Source organism: Giraffa tippelskirchi, chromosome 4 (assembly GCF_054371585.1).
Source record: "Giraffa tippelskirchi isolate mGirTip1 chromosome 4, T2T-mGirTip1v1.2.pri, whole genome shotgun sequence".
NCBI classification, from domain to species: Eukaryota; Metazoa; Chordata; class Mammalia; order Artiodactyla; family Giraffidae; genus Giraffa; species Giraffa tippelskirchi.
Genome location: NC_137278.1, coordinates 9,531,356 through 9,544,093, shown reverse-complemented (window position 1 = coordinate 9,544,093; position 12,738 = coordinate 9,531,356). Strand labels below are relative to the sequence as shown.

Genomic DNA, 12,738 nt, shown 5'->3' with positions numbered 1-12,738 from the left:
TCCCACCCTCAAAGAGGGCCCCAGGAGTAGAGATCGTCACACCCACCTTCTTTATTGAAGTATAAATGGCATATTAGCTTCAGGTGTACAACATGTTTCGATATTTGTATATATTGCAAAACAATTATAATAAATATAGTTACCCTCTTTTATCTTACATAGTAACAACTTTTTTCTTCTGATGAGAATTTTTTAAATTTAGCAACTATCAAAATATGCGTTGCAGTATTGATATCTATATTCACCACGCTGTACAGTATATCCTCAGGACTTAATCATTCCGTAACTGGAAGTCCGTGCCTTTTCGCCCCCTTCACCATCTCACCCACCGCACCCCGCCTCTGGCATCTGCTTTGTTCGGCGAGCTTGGTCTTGTTGTATTCTGGGTTCCACGTATAATCGAGATCACAAGATGTTGGTCTTTCTGTGTCTGACTGACTTCGTTTAGCACGACGCCCTCAAGATCCGTCCATGTTGTCACGAATGACAAGATTTCGTTCTTTTTTCATTCTTAAAAGTTTTGTATTGAGTGTAGTTGATTTACAATGTTGTGTTAGTTTTCAGGTGTACAGCAAAGCAGTTCAGTTTTTTACACACACACACACACACGCCCTTTCTCAGATTCTTTTCCCTTATAGGTTATTATAAAATATTGAGTATAGTTGTCTGTGCTATATAGTAGGTCCTTGTTGGTTATCTGTTTTATATATTGTAGTGTATATTTGTTAATCCCCGACTCCTAATTTGTCCCTACCTCCTGCTTCCCCTTTGGTAACCACACGTCTCTTTTCTGTGTCTGTGGGTCTATTTCTGTTCTGTATGCTAAGTTCGTTTGTATCCCTTCTTTTAGATTCCACATACAAGTGATGTCCATGCTGTTTGTTTTTGTCTGATTTACTTCATTTAGTATGATAATCTCTGGATCCCTCCATGTTGCTGCAGATGGCATTATTTCTTTTTATAGTTGAGTAGTATTCCGTTGTGTATATATAGGCAAAAATACTGGAGTGGGTTGCCATTCCCTTCTTCAGGGGATCTTCCCAGCCCAGAGATCAAACCCACGTCTCCTGCATTGTAGGCAGACTCTTTACCATATTGAGCCACCAGGGAAGCCCATGTATATATACCACATCATCTTTATTCATTCCTCTGTTGATGGACATTTAGGTTGCTTCCACATCCTGGTTATTATAAACAGTGCTGCAGTGAACATTGGGGTGGTGCATGTACTTTTTCAAATAATGATTTTCTCCGGATATATACCCAGGAGTGGGATTGCACAATCATATGTAACTCTATGCTTAGTTTTTTAAAGGGAGCTTCATACTGTTCTCCATAGTGGCTGCACCAATTTACATTCCCACCAACGCTGTAGGAGAGTTCCTTTTCCTCCATACCCTCTCCAGCATTTGTTATTTATAGACTTTTTGATGATAGTCATGCTGACCAGTGTGAGGTGATACCTCATTGTAATTTTGATCTGCATTTCTGTATTAGCAGTGTTGAGCATCTTTCTGTATGCCTTTTGGCCATCTGTATTTCTTCTTTAGAGGAATGTCTATTTAGATCTTCTGCCCATTTTTTGGTTGGGCTGCTTGTTTTTTTATATTCAGCTGTATGAGCTACTTGTAATAATATATTTTGGAGATTAATACCTTGTCAGTCGCATCATTTACAAATATTTTCTCCAATTCTATAGGTTGTTTGTGGTTTCCTTTGCTGTGCAAAAGCTTTTGAGTTTAATTAGATCCCATTTGTTTTTTGTTTGTTGGTTGGTTGGTTTTTATTTCCATTCCTTTAGGAGACAGATCCAAAAAGAGATTGGTATGATTTATGTCAAAGAGTGTTCTGCCTGTTTTCCTCTTGGAGTTTTATAGTATCTGGTTTCACATTTAGGTCTTTAAACCACTCTGAGTTTATTTTTTGTGTATGATGTTAGAGAATGTTCTAATTGTATTTTACATGTAGCTGTCCAGTTTTCCCAGCACCACTTGTTGAAGAGATTGTCTTCTCTCTATTGTATGTTCTTTCTTCCTTTGTTGTTGATTAATTGACCATAATTGTGTGGGTTTGTTTCTGGGTTTTCTATCCGGTTCCATTGATCTGTATTTCTGTTTTTATGCCAGAACCATACTGTTTTAATTACTGTAGCTTTGTAGTATAGCCTGAAGTCAAGAAATCTGATTCCTCCAGCTTCATTTTTCTTTCTCAAGGTTGCTTTGGCTATTCAGAGTCTTTTGTGTTTCCATACAAATTTTTTTTGTTCTGGTGCTGTTAAAAATGCCATTGGCAATTTGATAGGGATTGCATTGACTCTGTAGGCTTTCTTGGATAATATAGTCATTTGACAATATTGATTCTTCCAATCCAAGAATGTAGTATAACTTTCCATCTATCTGTGTCACCTTCCATTTTTCATAAACATCTTATAGTTTTTGGACTCTAGATTTTTTTGTCTCCTTAGGTGGGTTTATTCCTAGGTATTTTATTCTTTTTGATGCAGTGGTAAATGGGATTTTCCTTAATTTCTCTTTCTGATATTTCATTTTTAGTGTATAGAAATGCAACAGATTTCTCCATGTAAATTTTGTACTCTGCAATTGTACTGAATGCATTGATGAGCTCTAGTAGTCTTCTGTTAGTGTCTTTAGGATTTTCTATTAGTATTTATAGTATCATGTCATCAAAATAGTTACAGCTTTACTTCTTTTTTTCCAGTCTGGATTCCCTTTCTTTTTTATTCTCTGATTAATTACCATGACTTGGACTTCCAAAACTATGTTGAATAAAAGTGGCAAGAGTGGACATCCTTGTCTTATTCCTGATTTTAGAGGAAATGCTTTCAGCTTTTCACCATTGAGTATGATGTTATTAATAAGTGTGGGTTTGTCATATATGTCCTTTATTATATTGATAGTAGGTTCCCTTTATGCCCACTTTCTGGAAAATTTTTACCATAAGTCGATATCGAATTTTATCAAAAGCTTTTTCTGCATCTATTGTGATGATCATATAGATTTTACTCTTCAGTTTGTTAATGTGATGTATCACATTTACAGTTTTTTTTTAATGGCATTATTTAAAAGATATTTTTTATTCCCTGGAATAAACCCACTTGACCATGGTATATGACCCTTTTAATGTATTGTTGGATTCAGTTTACTAGTATTTTGTTGAGGATTTTTGCATCAGTGGTCATCAGTGATATTAGCCTGTAATTTTCTTTTTTGTGGTATCTTTGTCTGATTTAGGTACGAGGATGACAGTGGCTTCATAGAACGAGTTTGGGAGTGTTCCTCCTTCTGCAATATTTTGGAATCAGTTTGAGAAGGACAGGTGTCAGCCCTTTTCTCAGTGTGTGATAGCATTCGCCTGTGAAGCCATCTGATCCTGAACTTCTGTTTGTTGGGAGTTTTATAATCAGAGATTCAATTTCAGTGCTTGTAGTTGGTCTGTTCATATTTTCTTCCTGACTCAGTCTTGGGAGATGTACCTTTCTAAGAATTTGCCCTTTTCTTCTAGGCTGTCCGATTTTATTGGCATAGAGTTGCCTGTAGTGGCCTCTCACGGTCCTTTGTATTTCTGTGGTGTCCCCTTGTAACTTCTCCTTTTTTGTTTCTGATTTTATTGATTTGGACCCTCTGCCTTTTTTTTCTTTATGATTCTGGCTGAAGGTTTATCCATTTTGCTTCCCCCCCCCCCCCCCCGCCAAAGAACCAGCTTTTAGTTTCATTGAAGATTTCATGTTTCTTTTTTTATGGCTGAGGAATATTCTACTATGTATGTGCCACATTTTATCCATTCATCCATCGATGGACACTTAGGTCATTTCTGTATCTTGACTGTTGTGAATAATGCTGCAGTGAACACAGACGGGTATGTAGAGCTCTTCAGGTTATTGTTTTCTTTTTCTTGATATAAATTCCCAGACGTGAATCATACGCGAGTTCCATTTTTAGTTTTTTTGTGAAATTTCCACACCGTTCTCCACAGTGGCCGCACCAGTTTACATTCCTACCAGCAGTGTGCCAGGGTTCCCTTTTCTCCACATGCTCACCCACACTTGTTATTTCTTAATAACAAGGAATTATTATTATAAAGGAGATGAGTTCACCGAGGTTCAGAGGCGCAAAGACCTAGTTGAGGTCACCCTGCAATGTCAAGTCCTTCCCTCCCCACCCCTTCTGTTTGTAGGGAGCACAGTCCTGTCACTGGGGTCCCCTGGCCCCTTTGGCTGCAGGGGCTGCTTGAGGCTGCTCCCACGGGACGGCCGGGGCTTGCCCAGCCGCGACCCCACACCCAGCGCCAGCCCCGCTCTGTCCTGGGTCAGTCTGTGGGCCATCGGCAGGTGGCTGAGGACTTGGTGCTAGCTGCCTCGTTCTCCCCACCCTTTCCCCTGGGAGGAATAAACCCCCCTCCGAGTCTTCTGCTCCCCCTCATTCCCAAGTGACCCCCCCCAAAGCCCCAGAAGGGCCTCGTAGCTACAGGCAGCTCACTTTGGGACTTGGGGACCATTTGGAGCCCACGGCTGTGGTACCTTACTGGGTGGGCACCCAGTGGTCACCCCACCCCATGCTGGGACAGTTCCATGTCATCCTGGAGGCTCCCCCAGCTGGGTCCCCGAGAGGGCAGCTTCAGGCAGAGGCTGAGTTCAGCCAGGTGGTTAGACTCTGCTTTATGTACGGAAGCCCTTATGGCAATTCTAGTGCTGAAAAGTTTTAAAATATTATTTTAAATGTTTAATGACCACTGACCTAAGCAGCTCATTCCTAAGACCCTTCCTAAGACCCAGGGTCCTGCGTGGCTGCCCCCCCGTGGTGTCCAGGCCCTTCTCACAGCCCACTCCCAGTCCCTGTCTGACCGGCGGACACTCCCCACCTGCGCCCCCTCTTGCCCGGTACACCTGCCCCACATTTGGGTGTAGAAATCCCCCTTGGCCTTCAGGGTGAACCACAGGTGTTCCCCCCTTCTCTGAATTTCCACCAGACTCGGAGCCTACCTTCTGTCATGTCTGTGACCCGGGTCAGGTGGGTAGGCTTGGGTCTCCAGCGAAAGAACTGAGCCCAGGTTCAGGCCGGCAGCGGAGCAGGCCGGGCCCAGGTCCACTCCGCTGGTCCCACCCTGGCCCAGGCTCTCATCACTTCCTAAGAGCTGGTCCCAGGAGCCCAGGGAGGAGTGCATGGGGGCATGGGGCAGCGCCCCTTCCCTGTGGCCCACGTCACCTGCGGCTTGTCTTTGGCTCAGGAAGCGCTGAGCAGAGCGGCAGGCCCAGGGGGCTCCCCAAGCCTGCAGGCTGCAGCCCACCTGCCCGGTTGTGTCTGGGGTGGAGCCCAGGGCCGTCCCTCCCCATCCATGAGACTCCTTCCGCAGCGGGAGCAGGGGGCACCGTCTGCTGGGAGGCCGCACGGCACACCGCCTGGCACGTGAGCTGCTGCTGGCATCAAGGGCAGTGCTGGTGCTGAGGGTTCACATCACCGGGGGAGGGGTGTGCAAGGGTCCAGTCGTCACAAACAAGCCAGCCACCACGCAGCACCAGAGGTGTGCCCCCTTCCCTGTGCACACATGCACACAGCACAGCCCACACCTGCAGTACATGTGCACGGGCCAAGGGCAGCCCTCCGGCGTCCTCAGGGCCTCTGCCCGGCTTGTCTGGGGCCGTGGGCTGGTTCTCTCCAGTGTCCCCTGCCCTGACTGCACTTCTTGCTTCCCTCCCCTGACCTCCCGCAGTACGAATACAGCTTCCGCACAGAGCAGAGTGCCGCTGCCAGGCTCCCGCCCAGCCCCACCCGATGCCAGCAGATCCCCCAGTCCTGAGGGCCTGCCCGCCCGCCCGCCTGCAGGGAGACGACACGGTGCCCGGACTACTGAGCGCCCCCTCGCCCGGCCCCTCCCGCCGCCCATCCACACTGCCCTGCTCGGTGCTCCTGGGAGACCCTGGGCAGCTGAGCTGTTGCCTCCTCGGTCATCGGTCATTGGCTTGCCCGACGTGACGCCCCCCCTACTCCCCGGGGATGCTCTTCCTTAACCTCCACTAACCTGTGTGTGCTGTAGTGACCAGCAGCTCCTCCCGTCTCTGTGTGATGATCAGTAGTCCTCCAACCAACCCTACCCACCACGGGAGCCATCTGAGGGCCCTGGACAGTTGTCTGGCTGCCCAGTGATGCCACCGGCTCCCTGCCCTCCTGACTCTGCCATCACCTGACCACGAAGCCATCACCTCCTCCCAGAAGACCCTGAAGGGCTGGCAGCCTGGCACCAGGCACCCGCTCCCCCCCAACACGGACAGATTGCCCCATGGAACAAATCTCTCACACCAGGGGCATCGAGTGTCCGAGAACTTCACGGGGACCCTAAGGAAATACGGAGGACGCGGCCAGTCGTGCCCGAGTGGACCTGGGCCTGGCTCGCTGCCCACCGTGGATACCCTGACTCACCCCGCAGTTCACACACTGGACGCCCTGATGACGGGGGCCAGCCATCCCCCAGTCACCGGCCCAGAGAGGACTTGCCTCCCGGGCGAGGCGGCCGAGTGGCTGGGTGCTTGCATGGATGTGAACTTTGCTGCCAGGTCCTTGTGCTCAGCCTCCTCACCATCATCCCCACAAAGGGCTCATCTCTGCAGTGCTCACGTGCCAACAATAGCTCCAACTGCCCGGCCCTGCGCCCCGACCATCATCACGTGGGTAAAGAGGCTCTGTGAGCTGGTGCCCAAGGACGTGGGCATGCAGTCACCAGACTGAAGCCAGAACTGACCTTTCTGCCACGAGTGCCAGGGACCGTGCTATAATTCCCCACAGTGCTGGCCGCCCAGCCCAGCTCCCCACACGGGCACTGTGGGAACAGGGCCACTGTCCTCCCTGGAGGCCTGGTCCTCATCCGGTGGCTGCCTTGTCTGGCCGTGGGACTCTGTCCTAAATTCCCAGAACCTGGTACCTCACACCTTGGTAGGGGCGGAGTTGGGGGGTCGTCACCAGATAGTTGGAGCATTGGACGTGAGCTTTGACACGTGTCTGGCGTAAGAAAGCAGCCCAGGAGAGGCCCTGTCCAGCTGGGAACAGTGTCCCCCTCCCTGCAGTTCCTCGAATGATACCGGGGTGGCTGGGGTGCAGTCAGGAGGGGCAGCCTCTGGCTGAGACACGGGGCCAGGGCAAGACATACCTCACTCAGCCGGCACTAGCTCCGCCATCTCCAGACGCTCCGCCTTCCCCCGCGGCTGCCCCTTGACCTTTTCATCCCAATACCTCCGGATTCCTGTGTGTCACCTCTCCCCACTGTCCCCGAGACCTGAGGATGTCCCTGGCGGGGCTGGCCTTCCCTGGAACCCGTCAGGGCCCAGGAGGCGCAGGTGGAAATTCCTCGGGCAGACCTTTGGGATGGGTGCCCGCCCAGGACCGAGCCAATGACCTGGCCTCGGATGTACCAACTGAAATGAGCTGGTTGTTCCTGGGAGTCGGCGGGGAGGGGGGAGCCCCGAGGGGCCCAGAGAACCTGCATCTGCTGCCGCCAGGATGGTGGAGCTGGTCCAAAACCAAGAGCGGGGGTGACCCCTCTGCTCACCTCTGTCCAGCCATGTTGGCTCCGTCCTTCACTCTCTCCTCACACCCCGGCCGTGGGGTCGTCCCTCCAGGTAACACCTGCGGCCTTTGTCCCTCAACTGAGAAGCGTTTCAGCTCCATAGGCCCAAGGAGGTCCAGAGACGGTCACGTGAGATTCCCTGTTGGGGAGCAAGAGAGCTGTGAGGGTGGCTGTCAGGGAAAGGGGTCCCCCCGCACCCCCCCAACCAGCCCACCCCCGCCAGCCCCAGGCCACCCCTGGGCCAGGCAGAGCGAGGCAGATCCAGGGCCGCCAGGAGAGGGCAGACCTGTGTGCAGCTGGCCAGGCCTCCCCCAGCAGGCAGCCTCAGCGCAGGGTCTAACAAGTGGCGGTGGACGGCGCCATGACAGCAGCTGAAGAGAACAGAGCAGCGACAGTTTTGGAGAAGCCGGCGTCCCCGGCGGGTCTTAGGCGGCTCCTGACCTCTGTCTCTTTCCTTCAGAGGCGGGCTGCCCACCCGCCCCACGTGGAGGTGAAGCTCGCTCGCCAGGGACCGAGCCCCCTCCGCCCCCTTCCTTTCTGGGACGGTGCTTTTCTCCGCGAACCCTCTGGCCACGAGGGGCGGGGAGGCAGGGCTTCTCTCAGAAACACGAAGGGCAGTGGCCTCCACCCTTCCCTGAAGGACTCACCAGAGCACAGCGTCCCCCACTGCCTCCTCTGTCCCCCCAAAATTCTAAGCCTGTCTCCACAGGCCTTGGAAACAGCACAAGGGTGGTAAGGAGCAAGGAGCCAGCCCCAGGTTCACTTGCAAATTTATAACAAGGTTCTTCCCCCACCCCCAAGTCCAGGAACTGACTGGCCACGACCTCCTCTCGGAGGGACGGCAGGGGGCAGGAGGCGAGGACCAACACGTCCGAAGCACCTACTCCTTGACGGGCACGCAGCCGGCACTTGAAGCACATTTTCTTCTGTCACTCCCACCCATCCCCCCCTCAAAAAAAAACCAATACCCAGAAGCGGATGCTGGTTTCAGATGAAGATGCTGAGACGTGTCTGCAGGCACAAAGCCGGCGAGTGGCAGAGGCAGCCCAGGCCCCTCTCTGTCCCGTCACAAGCACCTGCCTCCGGTCCAGTAACGGGCCCACAGGGGTGACGGTGTCGCACCGGGCACGGGGCGAGGGCTGGGTCCAGTCCCCAGGACCGCGGGCTGCCCCTCACCATTCACAGGGGTCCCAGCCCACAGCTCCCTAGAGCCGGCTGGCGAGCCTGAAGGTGAGCGTGAAAGCCGAATTCACCTCCCCGGGGCCTGGTGGGGCCGGGCGTCCACCCTCACCGCAGCTGCCCGCCCGCTACGGGGCGGCTGGCCGTCCTCACCTGTTGGACCCTGCCGGCCGGGCCTGTCACCACCGGGAACCGGGCCCCGGGTGGGCGGCTGGCTGTGCTAGGTTAGGAACAACGTTGTACTGTGTGTATTTATTTGAGGTGACTCTAGTACTTGGCAAAGGGAAGTTTCACTGTGTGATTGTCTTAATATAATTTGTTAAATAAACATTTGTTTTAACCTTTTCCTGGCTCGCTGCTGTCTGAGGCATGGAGACCGGGGTCCCTCTGGCTCATTCTGGATGCTGGCCAGGCCAGCACCACCCTGGCCTTCCAGCCTTCTAGAAAGAGCTGGTGGGTTTCCTTGCCCCGTTTAGATGACCTGGTGACAAGCCAGAAGGATCCAGGAGGAGCGGCACCCCTCAGGAATGCTCCTGGAGGGAGAAAAATGCCAGTTTCCATAAAAGCATGTGAAGTGCATGTGTATTAATGGGTCTCCAGCAAGGAATGCAGAGGGTGCTTTCATCTCCAGCTCGCCCCGAGCCTTGTCTGTGCCGGGGCGGGGCAGTCTGGCTGCTGGAGCGGGGGTCATACAACCACACGGCTTCAGCACCATTGGTTTTGTCCTGTCCCCTCGCTCACCTGCAGGCAAGATGCTGCCCCAAACACCTGGAAGAGGCTGCCAGCCCTGGACATGCATGGGCTCCTTGTGAGACATGACTGGTCAGGTTACACCGTCGGAGCTCTTTGCCTCCTTTATAAAGTGATCTTAGTGGCTCAGAATCTGCCTGCAATGCAGTTTGATCCCTGGATCCAGAAAGATTCCCCTGGAGAAGAGAATGGCAGCCCATTCCAGTGTTCTTGCTTGGTAAATCCCATAGACAAGTCTGATGGGCTACAGTCCATGGGTTGCAAAGAGTTGGACACGACTGAGCAACTAACACTTTCACTTATGCATTTTGGGGCCATACACCTGGGTCTGAGCCATCTCTACCTCCAGGCCTATTAACACCAGGCTTGGGTGACCCTTAGCTGTCATCTCACTAGAACCGTGAAAATCCCTTGAAAGGTAATGGCACCTCCAGCCCAGGCCCCCATGTCTGGCACCCCTTGTGTCTTTTTCCCACAGTGGGAGAGGGAGAACAGCCCAGAGAATTCCATGAGAAACCCATGAACACCACTTGACATGGAGTTTGGAGAGTTGACTTCAGATTCTGGTGCTGACCCTTCCTGAGCACGTAGCTCATAGCACCCCACACCTGTCTAAAGGGTCTGTGCCTCCCTCAGCGGCCTCCCCTGGGAGGACAGAATGAGGACACTTGCTGGGCAGTTGCACAGAGACCGAGTGACCTGCCAGAGCTATCTTTGGGGCCTGGCTCTGTGTTGCCGCCCACCGGATGTGCCGGGTCCCTCCCGGTGCTGCATCACCCGGGAAGTTCCAAGTGGTGGCCTTTGACACCCAGGACACAGAACCTGTTTCTGGGGGGGCCTCCAGCACTGCTCTGGAGAGCCCCGGGAGAAGGCTTTGGGGAGCAAGAAACTGAAGTCCACACATGACAGCCTGGACCAAGGCGGGCTTTGTGGCCAGACCCAGAGACACTCGGAGCCCAAAGCAGGACACAGCCGAGCCTCTGAGGGGCCAGAGCCAGGAGGCATCTCTTTGCCCTCTGTCTCGACACCTGCTTGCTTCTCGTTCTCTCACACCCTGACCCTCCCTCTCACCTGTTCTGTGCACCAGCATACTTGGCACATGCACGCTCACACGGCTCTCCAAGTTTCCACATTCTCAGTTAGGCAGACCCAGAGACAAAAGAGTCCCAGGACAGACTGTGATTGGCTGCCTGGGTCAGGTGACCCCTCCTGCTCCTGGCTGCTCTGGCCCTGGTGGGAGGGGGATTGTGTGACCCCAAAGCACCTGGAACCAGGTGTAGGTTTAGACCATTGAGAAGCATCTGCTACAGAGGGGAGAAGACTGTAGGCAGAGGGGTGGGACACCTCCCTGGGGTGGTGATGGCGGAGCCCTCCACCGCTGTGACCAGGGGGGTGGAGCACCGCACATCCATCCACACATCCGCCCAGCTGTCCAAGCCGTGTTATATATCCACGTGCAGGCCCCAAGCCGGGCACTGCGGGCCCAGCAGTGACTGGCACCACGGAGCTCCCTGTCTCGTGGCGCTGATGGTCTAGCCTATCCCACTCCACCCGCCCAACCACCCCCCCTCAACACACACACATCCCAGCCATGTCTCTCCTACTCCCTGCGCTAACTCGCTTGTCACTAAAACCCAGGACGCTCCCTGACCCCGATCTCACCTCTCTCCCCCGCTGCTGTCCACTCCTGGCAGCTGGGAGCTGGTGCATCTTTATACTTAAGTCTGTCACGGCCAAGCTGCTTGAGCTCCAGCCACACTGCCCCAGCAACAGTCTCCACGTGGACATTGCACCTTGACCTCAGCACATCCCGAGCTGAGTGTGTCACCTTCCCCCAGGTCCCACACTGCCCCCCACTTCTGCTCACGTCCCCATCTCTGGAGCAGCCCTACCATCTCTCACCAGAGCCACCCACGCCCCCACCTGGAGCCGCCTGTGATCACCCCATTTCCAGCTGGGCAGTTCTCGCATCTGACCTTGCTTTCAATCTCAGCCCTATTTTCCTTGCTGTTCCTTTTTAAGTTCTGGCCTCAACACCTTTGGCCTGGATGACATCATCAACCTCTTAACTATTCCCCCCACTGCCTCCCATGTCTTGCCATCTCTTCCATCATCCTCACAGCCAAGATCCAATAGTACTCCTCCACTGCCTGTGCTTCACCCCTCACCCTGAGAATGAAATCTGAGTCCCCAAGTCTCTGTACACCACTGTTCTAGGTCTGCCCCCACCTCCCATCCCAGCCTCACCTGCCCTGCTGAATTATTCATGCTTCCTCAAGCCTTCCTGGTGGCTCAGAGGTAAAGCCTCTGCCTGCAATGCGGGAGACCCGGGTTTGGGTTTGATCCCTGGGTCAAGAAGATCCCCTGGAAAAGGAAATGGCAACCCACTCCAGTACTCTTGCCTGGAAAATTCCATGGCTACAATCCACGGAGTCGCAAAGAGTCAGACATGACTGAGCGACTTCACTTTCGCTTTCCTCAAACCTAAGCTCTCCTTCCTTGCCTTTGCATATGACATTCCCTCTGCCCAGAATGCTTTTCCCACATTTTTTTTCTGCCTGGTAAACTCTGTTCATCCTTCAAGACTTGCTCATATATCTCCTCTGTGATGTCCTTTCTTGACCCCCTTCAAACCACTGAACATCTTTCATTTAAAAGCCATTGATCTGTTGGTGGTATTGGAGCCATTTGATCCTCTTATTGGGTTATCTGCTCCTGGAGGAAGGGGTATATGTCTCACATAGAGTTAATATTCCTAAAATGCCCATATTCTCTAAAGCAATCTACAGATTCAATACAATCCCTATCAAAATTCCAAGGGCATTTTCACCGAGAATAATCCTAAAATTTGTATGGAACTACAAAAGATACCAAATAGCCAAAGCATCCTTGAGAAAAAAAGAACAAAGCTGGAGGCATCATGCTCCCTGATGTCAAACTATTGATACATTTCAAAGCTTTAGTAACCAAACAGTATGGAATTGGCACAAACACAGACACATAGATCCATGGAACAGACAGACCGTTAATAAACACACACACTTATGGTCAATTAATCTACAACAAAGGAGATAAGAATATACAATGGAGAAAAGACAGTCTCTTCAATAAGTCGTGCTGAGAAAACTGGACAGCTACATGTAAAAGAATGAAATTAGAGTATTTCATCATATCATATACAAAAGTAAACTCAAAATAAATGAGATCTAAAAGTAAGACCTGAAACCATAAAAC

At 51.9% G+C, this 12,738-nt stretch overlaps 1 protein-coding gene across 8 annotated transcripts in view; it reads left to right on the top strand.

The window, feature by feature from the left end:
- Positions 1–12,738, top strand: part of MVB12B (multivesicular body subunit 12B) — a 483,962-nt gene that overhangs the window by 465,734 nt on the left and 5,490 nt on the right. For 4 of the 8 annotated variants that reach the window (XM_081484019.1, XM_081484009.1, XM_081484014.1 and 1 more), the window contains one exon: positions 5,728–9,099. The exons of 1 other annotated variant lie outside the window; for it this stretch is intronic. In XM_081484019.1, the coding sequence (XP_081340145.1) occupies positions 5,728–5,814 (87 nt within the window). In that variant the 3' untranslated portion in view covers positions 5,815–9,099. Of the gene's footprint in view, positions 1–3,251; positions 3,940–5,727; positions 9,100–12,738 lie in introns of those variants that run through there. 3 more of the 8 variants (XR_014051736.1, XM_081484013.1, XM_081484022.1) reach the window with 1 other exon arrangement.